The 15,237-nt window shown below is 42.1% G+C and overlaps 1 protein-coding gene across 2 annotated transcripts in view; it reads right to left on the bottom strand.

Moving 5' to 3' along the window:
• The window catches only part of ESYT2 (extended synaptotagmin 2), a 78,521-nt gene that overhangs the window by 9,739 nt on the left and 53,545 nt on the right, over positions 1-15,237 (bottom strand). The window contains exons 12-17 of one of the 2 annotated variants that reach the window (XM_080818121.1): positions 14,909-14,998; positions 14,346-14,441; positions 8,552-8,614; positions 5,294-5,368; positions 4,185-4,271; positions 47-196 (exon numbers count right to left, since the gene is read on the bottom strand). In XM_080818121.1, coding sequence (XP_080674247.1) covers positions 47-196; positions 4,185-4,271; positions 5,294-5,368; positions 8,552-8,614; positions 14,346-14,441; positions 14,909-14,998 — 561 coding nt within the window. The remainder of the gene's footprint in view (positions 1-46; positions 197-4,184; positions 4,272-5,293; positions 5,369-8,551; positions 8,615-14,345; positions 14,442-14,908; positions 14,999-15,237) is intronic. The other variant, XM_080818122.1, reaches the window with a different exon arrangement.

Raw genomic sequence — 15,237 nt, forward strand, 5'->3', positions numbered from 1 at the left:
CCGTTGCCCCGTGCACTCTCCCACGTGCCGCAGAAGACCGCAGTACCCTGAGGGCGATCTTCATCTTCAGAGTGCTGTTGGGCCCTGAATCACTGAGCTGGAACCGCTGGTTCATGGTCATGTCATCACTGGTGAGCAGCTGACTGAGAGGGATCTTCAGATGTCCCAGAGAACACTGATGCTGTTCATCTTTGACCTGAGGGACACATGACAGAACACACTCAGCTGCGAAGGTAAAGACAGAAAGCATATAAATGTCCACAATCCAGTCTTTAAAAAACACTTCTGACATCTCTAGGTAGGGTTCTCATAAATGACTCACACAGTGGATGCCCTCAGAATGCTGTGATGAGTGAGGTTACATTGTGTCCAAGCCCCACGTGCAGGTCACTTCCTCATCACAGTTTTAACGAGCACAGACGGAGCACTGTGTTTCAAGAATCCATAAGAACTGTGAGTTAAGAGGCAGCAGTCTACACAAATCCGAAGATTAGGAAGAAATGTCTTAAATTCTGTGAAAATGGTGACAATACACATTCATGGTGATGTGTCTATCAAGTTTCTACTGGTGATCCTTGTTTACAGAGAAAAACATTTCTAAGTGCCTTGTATTTTTTATTTTTTCAAAAGATTTTATTTGACCGAGAAAAAGCACAAGTAGGGGGAGCAGCAGAGAGAGAAGGAGAAGCAGGCTCCCCGCTGAGCAGGGAGCCCGATGCGGGACTCGCTCCTAGGCCCCTGGGATCATGACCTGAGCCGAAGGCAAATCAGTAACTGACAGAGCCCCCCAGGTGCCCCTTCTAAGTGCCTTTTAAACATTCCCTATTTAAAATCTACCTGGTTGTTCTGAAAATCCGCAGTGTACGCTTTAAGGGCAGTTTCTGTCTCCTGGATAAGAGCCTCTACCACGACTTCTGCAGCCAGTGTCAGTCCCATTAGAGTGTTGGAATACAGTATAGCTTTGTTTTAAAAATATATTCTTTTTTTAAAGTAGGCCCCACGCCCAAAGTGGGGCTTGAACTCATGACCCTGAGATCAAGATCGCCACGCTCTACCTACAGAACCATCCAGGTGTCCCAGTAACACAGAATAGCTGAACGAGAGCGAGAATGCTGGAGATTTCATGGGCTATGTGAAAGTAAGGGCTCAAAGACGACTAAACGGGAACATTTAAAAGCCTGATTGCTTATTTCTTTTTAAACTGTAATCATAAAAGCATTTTTTAAAAGATTTTTTTGTTTGAGAGAGAGTGTGTGTGCACATGCACAAGCGGGGGGACGGACAGAAGAACAAGCAGACTCCCTGCTGAGCAGGGGCGCCTGCCACGGGGCTCGATCCCAGGACCCTGAGATCAGGACCTGAGCTGAAGGCAGACACTTAACCAACGGAGCCACCCAGGCATCCCTTAAATAAATAAAATTAAAAAAAAAATTAAAGATCCTGTAAGTATAGATTATTTGAAAAACAGTACAATTTATGAAGAAAAAATTAGCTAGACAAACACAAAATAAACAATTAGCTAAACATACACATTTTGTATAAAACAGAAAGCAGGAATATAAAAGAGCAAACACAGAAAAATGGACCAGGCTGGGCATGACTGACAGTCCAGGAGCTACGATAACCCAGTGCAAGACACCCCCTCTCAGACCTCACTATCTCAAGGGGCTGAGGACCAAAGTCAGAGCTGTACAAGCCAAACGGAAAAGGGAGGCCCTCAAACTTCTCAAAGACTGAATGCTGGGAAATAGGACATACCAAAAAAAAAGAGGGAGCCAGGATTCTTTAGACTGGCATGTTTAGCACGTCAGCAATGGGAATGCGACACGGGCTGTGTGATCCACTTGGCACTTTCCTGGAGGCCAAGCGACTCGGAGCGAAGGGCAGAACACACGACCACGGAGAGGAACAGGTGTACACTCAGGAAGCTCGGACCCTCCGAAGTCTATTCTTTATATACATTATGTACGTTCAAACACGCGGAGGACTTGTACTTCTGGCCACGACGGAGTAGCCAGACCTAAACTTAGCGTCCCATGTTAGCTTAAGAACCAGACAAAACGAGATGATGGGTTCTGGGCTGGACAACATGAAACACTGGACACAGCAGCGCCCTGAGAGCATGGACACCAAGTGATGTGAGCCTGACAACTAGGCCCTGCCTAGACAGTGTCCAGGCCCTGATTACGGCACGAGGACCCGAGAGATGTGAGTCGTTGCCCGGAAGGAGGAAGGGTGAGGAAATCAGGGAGCAGGAGGTTCCAAGAGAGCTCGAGGCCTATGAAGATCCCTCATCTTCAGCCAATCAGCACATGAGCTAGCAAACTACCTGAGGCCAGGAACAATGCCCCAGGAGGAGCAGGGGACAATTCCCAGAGCACAGAGGCCTGCGGACAGTATCCATTCCAAACAGAGACGAGAAATCTCAACACCAGGGCATCCGATTAGCGAGACCACATGATCCCAAGATTAAAAGGCTGTTGGGCCTGCCTAACAAAACTAATCAAACCTTGAAAGGCTTAGTGTCCAAGTTACTTACTTGCAAATGAGAACAAAACTCCAAAATATTTAAAGGAATACAAAAACTCAGCACTCAAGAATGTAAAATTCACAACGAGAAACGACCAGGCAACCAAACCGGCAGGAACATACGAGCCGTAATGAAGGAAAATCACCCCCAGCAGCAGACCCAGCAACCACACCGACGACAGAATGAGTAACAAGGCATCGGAAACTCTCACACTAAACACAAGAACGTACAAGAAAGACATGGAAGAGAAAAAGACCCAAATGTTCACTTCTAAGATGGAAAATATGTCTGAGATGAACAAAAGAGGAGGGGACCGACGACACAAGAGACACCCGGGGCAGGGGAATGTGAAGTCCTGGTCAGAAATTTTCTAAACTTTAACAGCAGCAGATTTTTTACCTAGAAACAGTGCAAGATGGTCCTTTGAGAAAATAAAACTATAAACCTCTTGCCAAACTGATCAGGGAAAAGAGAGGGAACAAGAAAATTACCAATATCAGGAACAAGAAAGGGAACATCTTTCTAGGATACTAAAAGGACATTAAAGGGATATTCTGAATAATGTTGTGCCAAGAAATTCAACAATTTAGATGAAATGGATGAATTCCTTGAAAGGCATAAATATAAAAAATCATCAAGAAAAAAATAGATAACCTAGAAAGATCCATATCTATAATGGAAACTAGTTTGTGTTTAAGCTCCTTCTTACAAAACTACAGGTCAAGACGGCTTCACTGGTGGAATTCTCCAAGCATGTAGGAAAAAACCCGATTCTACCTAAACTCTTCTAGAAAAATGCCAGAAAGAACACTCCCCAGCACATTCTAGGAGGACAGCAGCATTACCCTGATACAAAAACTAGCACCATAAGAACACAAACTTATAGATCAGTATCCTTCATGACTAAGATACAAAAATTCGTCACCAAATTTTAGTAAGTTAGATTGAATACATAAAAAGGATACTGCGTCATGACCAAGTGGCGTTTATCCCCAAATAAAGGTCTGCAAGGTTTAACATCTGAAAATCAACAATGTATTTTACCACATTTACGAACATAAAAGGAAAAACCGTATGACCATCTCAATAGCTGTAGAAAAGCCTCTGAGAAAATTCAATATCCATTCATGAAAAAAACGCTGAGCAAACTAGTTAGCAGCCGGAGTAGAAGGAAACTTCTGAAAAAGTAACAGACTTAACGGTGAAACCCCAAGGCTCTCTCCCCTAGAGATCGGGAAGGAGGCAGAGATGTCTACTTGGTCCAGAAGTGGGAGGGCCACGGCAGGGTAACAAGGCAAGAAAAGGAAGTAAAAGGCGCCCAGACTGTAAACCCAGAAGTAGAAGTGACATCATTAACAGAAAACGGGACTGCCATATAGAAGGCAATCCTAAAATAGCCATGAACGGCTGAGAGTAACCAAGTAAAATAATATATCAATATACAAAAGTCAGTCGCATTTCTAGATACTAGAAACAAGCACCCAAAGTTGAAAATTGAAAAAAAATTACAGATCAAAAAGTGTGACGTATTAAGTCTGACAAAAATATACCGATTATGACAATGGGTCCCATAAACTGTACTCTTCAAATCCGTGCAGTGCTTCGTATGTTGGTTATATTTCTACAATTCTACTAAAAAATGCAAATAAAATACCTCGACTTCGAGGTCCTGGCGCTTGGGATTGTGAATGAAGAAGGTGAAGTTCTCCTCCCACACGGGTTCATTGGTTTTGTACCGAATCTGAAAGAAATCACCAAATATCAGCTCTGTGCTATTTTCTGAGGAAAAAGGCTACCGAGACTGTGGGTTCATTCATTCATTCACTGTGTTTGGAAGCTCAGGGTGACTTTAATTAAATTCCAGGGCACTGATTCACCAAGCAAGTGCTGTTATGTATTAATTGTGAAAAGTGTTCAAAGACACAGACGGTCCAAAGCTCTCGGAGTGGGAAGTTAACTGTTAGGGAACCCAGCTGTGTGCCCGTCCCAAAGACAAGACGTCGGCTGCTGTGTTCTACCTCTTCTACAGAACGCCGGTAACTCAGGAAGCTTCCGAAACTGTGAACATTTATTTTTTTTTTTAAGATTTTATTTGCTGTGAACATTTTAAAAGTGAACAATGGCCTACAGCTCTAAATAATCCCTGAAATGCTTTTCTTCCATTAAGAAAGTGGAAGACGTTACAGCAACAGCATTGCCCTTGACTCTTTTTTCTTTTTTTAAAAGATTTTATTTATTTATTTTATTTATTTGACAGACAGAGGTGACAAGTAGGCAGAGAGGCAGGCAGAGAGAGAGGGGGAAGCAGGCTCCCCGCTGAGAAGAGAGCCCATTGTGGGGCTCGATCCCAGGGCCCTGAGATCATGACCTGAGCCGAAGGCAAAGGCTTTAACCCACTGAGCCACCCAGATGCCCCTGCCCTTGACTCTTGGATAGAATTGTGTTTGTTGAATTTTAAGGACTGTTGGCTATCTTTCTAACAAAGTATTTACAGAGCATTCAAAGAAAACTTAGAACTTTATCCCGTGTCATTCACCCATGAAATCAAGCAAAGGCTACTACAATTTTTTAATGTCATTTTAAAAACCAACAATATATTTGTTACCCAATAAAGAAGTACGGTTATCTATATGAGTTGACTGATTTGAGAAAATAAGAGAAAGATATGGAAATCAATGATCTCATGCCTACACCATTCACCGGCTGACAGTCCTCCTCTAAGAGCAGCAACAGTGACATCATAGGGACTAGTCAGAATCTTACCTTGCTCTCCTGGGCCTTGTGTCCAACTGACATCTGGACAAGAGGGTTTGGATTGCTGTTTATTTTCTTCCCTGACTATCCAAAAACAAAAAACAGACAAAATAAGCAAGCATACGTCTTGAAATGGGGCTTATTAAAAATGAGATTATTGGCTCTTATTAATAGTCATTTCTATTTATTTCTGATACTTCAGTTACAAGGAATCTCTGGGAAAATTTTAATTGGAAAAATAACTGCTGAGCACATCCCAAAGCAAACTGTATCTGCCATGAGATAAATGAAGAAAATTCCTGTTTGCTTATGCTTTTTAAATGCTAAGGTCTTTTATTTTTAAAGCAAGTTACTTTGGAAAGATGGAATCTTCCAAAAATCTTTAACACTAATTCCAGCTCTTAAAACTTATCTTACTGGTATAAGAAGATGAGTTAAGTGCAGCGAATGGAAACAGAAAAGCACAAAGAAGGGCAAAGGCAGGAGTGTACAATTCAAAAAACAGTCCCCTGGCTGAAATAATAAAAATACTACAAAGTATCAGAGTCTTCACATTTTTAACTTAGTACCTTCTGTGCAAACATATAGCTATCAGGTAACAAATCTTGCTTACCAGCTCCTAAGTAATTCTGACTGGAAGAACAAACATCAATCTAGAATTGCATTAAATTAAGCAGATATAAATATGAGATAAATTCAGGAGTAAGAAAAAAAATGGTAAGCATACTTTAGCAGACGGGTGATAGAACATAGTAAAACACAACATATATGGGACATGAGGTGTATTTATAACTTAGCCCCACAAGAAGATGCAGTTAAATATCTGTTAGTGGGAATTAATTAGAAGGTCACAAAAGTGTTTTTTAGTTAAACAATTTCAGAGTCAATCCTCAACACCGTAGCAATGACAGAAACAGGCATCAAATTTATGATTATCGGAATAAATATTACTAGCCCAAACATACTGTGATAATTTATTTTCTGGTTCATCTTTTTGATGAGAATAAATTCTGAAAAGTGAAATAAATATTGTTAAAAAAAATATCCAAGGCTACAGACTACTGTGGCAGAGAATACTAACTTTTCCCCAAAATCCTTCCTTTCACTCTGGAAGCCCGGAGGTCCAGCTGAGCGCAAGTCCTTTGTATGTACGTGAAAATTCTATTTCTGAACTTCCCATGCAGTTGGGTGTGGCTGGGTAACAGTCTGGCCTTCAAGGAGGGGCATCCTCCCTCACAGTGCCACCCAGTGCCACGGGCCAAGACTCCGTTACATTTCAGGGAAATAAAGTCATCTTCAGCTACAGCGGCTGCTGATACAGCAACTGCGTTGATACAAAAGCTGCTTCTGGGCTTCCTGCATCTCAGAAAAGTAGCCTTTCATTCCTACAGTTACTGTAGACCTTATCAATTCTGAGACACACTTTTTTTTTTTTTTTTAACTTTCTAACATCTCTTGGAAACAGAATGAAACTTACAGTTGGTAACTATGTACCTGTTTCTAGGCAGGTCCTAACTGTAAGATAGTTGTTCTTTATTTAACTGATTTATTTTGCTTCCATTTTCCTTTTGTTGTGTGTGATGTAATAAAAATCTGTATTTATCCTAAGCCTAAAAATCCTTCCAATAAACACAAACACTATCAAGCCCAAACTGGAACTTTTTTTATTTCTTTCTTAGTATATAAAATAATGGTCTATTTTTAAATAAATGATGTTTGAGATTTCATGAAATAAGATAAAATCACTAAGTCTTCTACCGTGATGCAATATTCAAAATGCATGAGCACAAGTCAGATATACAGGTATAATGAAAATAATGAGTTTAAAATTTTTTTAACATTTAGTTTTCTATATTTTAAGTAGGCTCCATGCCCAACGTGGGGCTTGAACTCACGATCCTGTGATTAAGTCACATGCTCTACTGACTGAGCCAGCCAGGCACCCCCAAAATAGGAGTTTTTAAGTTAGACGGTCTTGAATTAAATTTCAGCTGTTTGCAACTGATTACTGAGACCTACAAATTTAATCTATTTGAACCTTGGTTTTCATGTTTAAAAGATGGACACAATACCAAAAAGCCTTGTTGTTAGGGTTAAATTAAATGTCATAATAATTAATCTCTACACTGAGCTCTTTTACGCACATGATCTTATTAAGTCGATACTCCAAAAAAGATCCTGTCGCTTCCAGTCTGTAAGTAACAGAGGACTGAGCATCTCGCTCTAGGTCACACTGGTGAGTGGACCAGGCTGCAGTTCAAACCCAGACAGTCTGGCTTAGCGCCTTCCCTCCAGCCATAATGTCTTGCTGGTCAATGACCCTTAGATACCACAGAAACAGTGAGGAGAGACTGCTGATCTAGTTCCTTCCAGTGTTCTGGGAGTAGTTACTTCAACTTCTGTGCTAACTAGTACTGCAAAGGAGTAATTCTCTGCTAGGCCACACTTCGTCTCAGGGTAGGTAAGGGCTAAATAAATACTATGTCAGAAAGCAGACACGGTTTGTCCTCCTCGCTTGTAAAGCTGAACTTATTTTCCTACATGAAGCTGATTAAAACCATTCCTGATTCCTTCGGATAGAGTTTTCTTAAAACAATGACATTTAATCCACCACCCCCCCAAATATTTAAGCCTAAATGTTCAAAGAAATCAGAGGAAAAATAACAGAACACTGTAAGTCATCGAAAAGTTCACAATTTAGCCAGAAAATACACATTCATGTTGTTTTAGGGAGTGGAGCTTAGTTTTCAATATACCTCATTTGATGAAATTTAAAGCTTCTCGAAAGATCTGTCACCCAAACCCAGCAGCACCAGAAGCCATGAGGTCACCGACTCAGAAACGGCCCTAACTCAGCATATTGGAAGAGGTGATTTCCAAATGGATAGTCACAGTGCACAAGGGAAGAATATCTACAAATCATAATCTCGAAACTGGTTAAGTTTTTAAACAGATCTTCTATTTCACCATGTTCACAAATTCAAATCCAATTAAAACGCAGATGATTTAAAACCATCTTAGATACTGGTGCCTAAGGCCAACAGGACAGACGGCTTAATGTATCATGTTGGTACTTCATAAATTTTATCTTCAAAGTTAACAAATTCTTCTAACTACTAATTCTTGGGTAACAAAAAAAGCTCTAACTAGACAACTAATTACTACATTAGTAGGGAGGCAATTTGTCAACAGACTCATGAGAGTTAAAAAGCATCATCTCTTTCAATATGTTTCAATTAACTTTTCAAAGGGAAGCTATTAGTTTACCTTTAAAGCTTTCTGAACTGCAGACTTCTTCAAGACATCAGGGTTAAATTCTAATGGGTTACTCTTTCAAGTCAGAAGAAAATGAATATACCAAGGGTTAATAAAACATGCAATGAGGAGTTTATGTAAGGTTAATGACACAAAAATTTATGAGAAAAAAAAAATCTTTAAATGAAAACCACCAACAAGAATGACACAAAAAACCAGTAAAACTCATTTTTAGCACATAAAATTCCTTATGTCCAAGATCCTACCTTAGAATAAGCCTTTATAAATATCCAAACACATCTCTTCTATGACTACTACGATCCTTTAGGGTTACTGTTCTTTTTATACTCCCAGCCCTCTTGTCTTTGGGATTTGGAAAACCCAGGAGTGACACCTTAAGTATTTGCTATCTTTTACTTGAATAAACCCCTCAAATATCAACCATAAATACACTACAGGTTTTATCTAAACTACAAAGGAACAGGCTGTACATGCCCAAATTGCTCTCAAATCAGATCATATCCTAGCCTAGCAGATGCTACTTTGCTTTCTTCTGGAATTTACCTTCTCTGTGCAAAACCACAGCAGGGGTGGGCCTTTTCCACTGTACTCCCACTCTCTCAAGCACCAAATGCAGACGTGGTCACATCATTTCAAGAGTCTGTCCTGGCTTTAAAGTTCTATTATTATGGGTTTTATGTCCTACTTTTATTGATTTTTTTTAAAAAAATCATTACTTTCTTGCCTTCAAGAGGGCAAGACTGAGTTGTTTCACAAGCTCCTTCAAGGACTAACATTTCAGAGTAAAGATTTTATCATGTTAGTTGTAATTACCTTTGTATGACAAACTGCTTTTTATTATGTTTTCATTAAACAGCAGATTTCATAATGAAGAAAGATGGACAGCTAGCTTCCCTGCCTCCCGTGGCCATGCAGGGTGGGCCACGTGAGAAGATGAAAATGTTTGGCCACAAGGAATTCATGTTACCTAAAGGCCAGATCACTGAGGCAGCCCGTGGAGCTTTACAAACATGGGACCCACCAGATCTGCCTCTAGTAGGAGCCTGGACAGGTGAGGCTGGGAACCACCGCCCTGAGGTGTGAGGCCTGACAATCTCCAGGTGTCGTAAGAAGCCTTCCCGAAGCTCCCTTTGGATAGATGTGATCTGGGCGAAGTGCACATATTACTCCAGCATGCCGTCAGTGAAAGCAGAACGAGGAGAGAGGCTGTGCTGAGGGTCAGGGTGCCGGACGAGCACTGTGGGAATGCGGGAAGCTGCACAGGCTTGGAGGAGACACAGGCCAGGTCACACGGTGCACCAGGAGGAGCCCACCGCGAGCCCTGGGTGTGTACAGCACCTTCCACCCGCGGGCTGTTCACCGTAACTGGAAGCCGTGACAGCTACCTGTACTTTTTTAAGATTCTATTTTTCAGTAGTCTCCACACCCAGTGTTGGACTTTAACTCACAGCCCTGAGACGAACACTCAAATGCGCTCCCAACTAAGCCAGCCGGGTGCCCCTGCCTTGTTTTTAAAGATTTTTAAGCGATGCCACCTGTACTTTTTAAAAGTGAGATGGCACCTTGCAGCATCAAACCCAATGGTCTTCACATTCTATAATTAGCATTTTTACCTATAAGGCAGATGACAGTGTGAACACTCATCTCCGATAAACTCCACGGAGAGATCTATGAACTTATCAACTTGAAGTGATAACGAATTCACTTTATACTGAGATGGACTAGACAGCTGAGTCCAAATTCCAGCTCTGCTACTGACCAGCTGCGGTCTTGGGTCTCTAACCTCTGTCCCTCACAGTCTTAGTGTTGTCTCAGTCTCCTTTCCTGACGAGTGGTCCTGACGGCCTGAGACTGAAATGAGGCACCCAGGTAGAGCCCTTGGAAGGTACTCTGCACATGGATGCTGTTGTGCAAGCCTCAGGCTGTAAAGCTAGCCACTGGGGGCCAGAGAACACCTTCAGTGTTCCAGTTTCAAATTCAGCCCAAAATCTGATCAAGAGAAGGCAGGCAAAGTGCTCACAGTCTGTACTGTCAAGGGGCTGTTTCCAGTACGGGAGAAAGTCCCGCAATGCTAAGGTTTGCAGATGGCCTCACTGGTGGTCATGCACGCACAGGGTTGGAAATTCAGTGTTCTGAGTAGGTAGAAGCCAGGAGTCCGTGGCGACTGGCATTTATCAGAAATACCAGTGGTCTCAGGCCTCGAGGAAAACTGAAAACACATTTAACTTCATATTGAAAACCAACGGGTTTAAAAAAGAAAACAGGCAATCAAATCTGTTCACACTTATTTTACAAAACATTCTGTTGATGCCTGTATTTGAATCATTAAGCAGTACTAGTATGTGATTTTGATAATGCGGGAAGAAGCTGGTTTTGAAAACCCAGCAATGTCTTAGCTAAATATTATAAAGCAATTTAAAAATCCTGGCATGTGCCACTCTGTCTGCTTGTGCTCACTCTCGCTCCTCTCTCTCTCTCTCTCTGACAAATGAATAAATAAATAAATCTTTAAAAAAAAAAATCCTGGCATGAGGTCAGAAATATTTCCTTTAAAAAGCAGTTACAGAATGAGAAAAAGTAACTCAGGGAGGCTACTGTACACTAACAGGGTTAAGCAGCAGCAGCACACTGCCGTCTACAGACAGCCGCTTACAGTACAGCCTACCACTACGAAATGCCGCAAACAGAAGATCGTTGTGTGAAAAAGTGACAGAGAATGGTTGCTAATAGGCACCAGAGACCTCATTTTGACTTTTAGAATGCCTTTAACGGGAACACCACGGTTCCCCTTCCTCACTACGTGACCCCCAACAGCTCACCCAACCCTTCAGGGGCTTGATTTCCCTCAGCTATAAAATGGGACAAAATACCTATTTTTCAAGTTTTGCCCCACTCTTCTTGTTTAAATAAGAATAATCTGAAAATGTACGTGGAAATAGAAAGGGAAACTCTTCAAAAATGCAAATCACTACCATTAGATTGAAAGGCCAAAGAACTTTAAGGATCTCACTAGTGATTGAATTAAATCAGTCTAGAAAGAGTAACTTTCTAGACTAATGACTAAGCCACTGGTGACCTTCTCTGACCTCAAAGCAGGTAAAAATCACTACCTGCTAAAAACACCAAGAACAGTACCGGGAATCAAGGCCCCAGAGCGAGACCCTGGGAAATAGACATAATGAGATCAGAATCAACTTCCCAAATACGGGTTAGAAATGCTCAATTACCCATGCCTGGAAATTCTTTAAGTTCCTTAACAGAAGCCGAATCACAAAATCAATCTGTTTTTTCCTCCCTTAGGAGCTCTGGTGAAAATGTGAGGGCAAAGTAAGATTCCGGGGTTACAGGTGGACTTGTCTTCACTGACCATCCCTACGGGCACAGCTGGCACTGCCAGGAAAGCCATGTTCTAACACTTCTGTGTTTTGTCAGGAGGAAAAAGTAGATTTAAGGAAGTTTTCTGAAAGCTTGCAAGGAAGTATTTACATCTCACACTGAGATGAACTGCAAGAAAATCTGTTCTAGTCATTATGGCTTCATCTTCTCCTTGAAGAATGTCTGTCTTTATTTTTTTACGGACTGGTCACGGCTTAGGAACGTAAGGCTTCTTCATGACTCACCAGGTCTGTTCATCTCATCATCAGATGTAGTCACCAAAGTTGGTTACAGCAGTGTGACTTTTACAAAACAAGCACAAAAGAAACACACACACAGTAACTGAAATCATGCAAGAAAGTTAAAAACGCATGCCACACCATGCCACCCAGTCGATGGCATTAGAAGTTCAGCCCACATTCTAGCAGTCTCCATTAAAACAGAAGAAGAAAGAACACCGGAGAACTCACAAATAGTGCTCTATAGACTGAGGTAGTATTTTCACAAAACACTAGTCCCGACGCTCGCCTCTCTTTTAAGTATCCACACCCAAAGTTTCCCTCGTAGATACTCTTGGGAAAGTGGAAACAGGAGGAGAAAGCAGAGAAGGGTGGGTTGCAGTCAATGAGCGCACAGGCAGCACTAGTACACAGGGCACAGAGGCAGAGTCACAGCGCCCCTCAGAGCCACGGGGGGACAGGCAAACGCTCCCGTCTCCAATAAACCCCAACCGGCAGCGGTTCTGCAAAGACCCTTTGCCTCTGACAGCCAGAGCACACTTCGTGCACAAAGTGCCGTCTTAACAGAGTGAGACATTCACTTCTGCTTTTGTTTGGCTTATGTGGTGTCATCTAAATTTCAGTTTAACAGGACAAAATACACAGTGCGAAAGAGGCCCGATTCTTTCTTGCCAATTCACTAATGCTATTCTTTGATCCTAAAATATACAACAAATTCACTTCCATCGGGGATGATATAAGGCTTGTTATAAAACAAACATTACTGTGATTAAAAACAAAAAATTCTACTGTATGAGAAATTCTGTAGGAAGGTTAAATAACAAAACAACTTTCCCCAAATTGAAATTATATCAGAAAAAGTCACGGAATTCTTACTGGAAGACTGGCCAAAAGGTTAAGGTAACACTTTAAGAAAACATAAGAATTTACGAAGTTAAAGTCAGTCAAGAAACCTTCACTGAAAGAAAGAGTACAATTATATGTAATTAAACACAGTATTCAACTTTATCTACCCAGCATTAAAAAAATGATCAATTCCCTTTTGTTAAAGGCTTTAAATAAAAGAGATGCACAAAGTACCTTTATTTGCTTTTGTGCTAAGTGCAAATAAAGCAGCATTATAAAACCTTGAAAGGCACTAGGCAAACTAGGGTGTGTATTTCATGGGATAAAGGAAACAGTCTCGCTGTGGTGAGGCGCGGCTAGGCACAGTCCAACGGGAGACACTCAGATGCAAACTATGAAGGGCAGGGAACACTTGGCTTCCTTGTCGGCTTCCAACAGGCAGATGCCAACAAGGGGGGGACACAGGGAGACGACACGCAAATGCACTCGGATGGATGAGCATTTATTGTAATTCTGGGAGGAAAACAGCCTGTATCTATAGTCTTTCTTCCCCCAAATGAAATAAAGAATGGCCATCTTGTGGGTAAGTGAGCTGGCACTAAAAAAAAAAAGAGAAGGAAAAAAAGAGATCAAAACAATCTGTGTGTCTATAATGATCACATTACAGTGGGTTTAAAGTACGGTGGTGAAGGGTCACATCAGGCTTCATGTGGATGGAAATAGCACGATTTCTCCTCCCCACAGTTAGGGTCGTTACCTATAAAAGCTGTCCTTCCATTTTTTCTCCAGGAGCAAGCCTGTGGAGAAGCCCTGGGCTTGGGCTGTCGGAGCCGATGTGACTGATCACCACGGGCAGGGGCACCAGAGGCTCCGCTCAGTGGCGCTGCTCTCCCAGGCTGCCCTTCTGTCCTGCCGTGCTACAGCCAGGAAGGACACTGGGCTTGTAGGGGGAGCTGCTTCGTTTTATTCCATGCCAAACAGAGATAATTTCCATCTTAGGTAACTCCATTTTAATAATCAGTGATTTTCTACCGAATATCTCCTTCTCTAACTACCAGGCACATTCTTTTCCTATGTAATGGAGACTTCATAAAACACGTCAGAGTAAAAGTAATTCTGAACATCCTGGATAAACCCGTAAGATGTATAAACACAAACTATAGTCATGAAGCAAATACACACTGGTCCCTCCCTCCCCTGTGCTGCTCTCCCGCGTGCAAGTGAAGTGAAAACAGAGGAACAGTAACAGGTGACAGTGTGGCCGAATGCAGCAAGATCTGTTACCAGAAAGGAGCACCTAAGGGAGCACCCATGGCATTACCTACCGGAAGGTTCCTCGCTGAATCCAAATACAAGATCAGCAACGAGGAGGAAAGACCATCATTGGCTTGGTCTTTGTCAGCCCTGATGTCTGTTAGCACCTGTGAGGAGAGGACAAAATGCCTCAGCAGGTGTATTTCCACAAGAGTTCAGACTATTTCTACCTGATTAGGTCTGTGATGCTCACGAAAAGAAGGAAGGTGGGGAAATAATCCACCCAACACGTGCAACACAGAGAGAACGAAGACAGTAAATGTATTTTAATGACAGGAATCGGTATGAGTCAATTAAATAAAGCACAGGTGATCGGTGGCTCCCCAAAGCCCTGTACTGTATCGAACACAAAATATGAAGAGCTCATAAAACAGGTGGGAATGACCTGTAAATCTTTCTTTTAAAAAAATTCCATTACCTTTAATTTACCCCTGACGTGACTGCATTGACTTACAGCACAAGAATGAAAATTACTGCTGTCATTTTTCTAAGCTAAGTAGCAACGCAACCTGAGGACATTAATCTCGGTTAGTTACGAGGGGTGGCTGTCGTCCCGGGAAACACTTCACAGCACCTTGTCGAGGTTTGAAGCGTTTGGCATTAACGTGAGCCACTCCAGTTTCAAGTGCAGCTTTCCTCTGGGGACCTCGTCCAGGGTGAACCACTGAAGAGAGAATGTGAATGTTCACAAAAGTTCTCCTGAGCCAACCTTTCCAGTCAAGCAGTTTCCCCAAATGTCACAAGTTGCTCCCTGTGAGGCACCAACAGTTCCTGATTAATGCTGAAGGACCGAGTCCTGCCATATTTCACTTTGCCCTTCGAATGAACCGACAGCCCCAGAGCATGACGAGAGCCGGGGCTGGAACCCGCCCAGCACCTACTGCTGGCCGGGGGCCGGCTGAG

This window comes from Martes martes (assembly GCF_963455335.1).
Source record: "Martes martes genome assembly, chromosome: 11".
NCBI lineage: Eukaryota > Metazoa > Chordata > Mammalia > Carnivora > Mustelidae > Martes > Martes martes.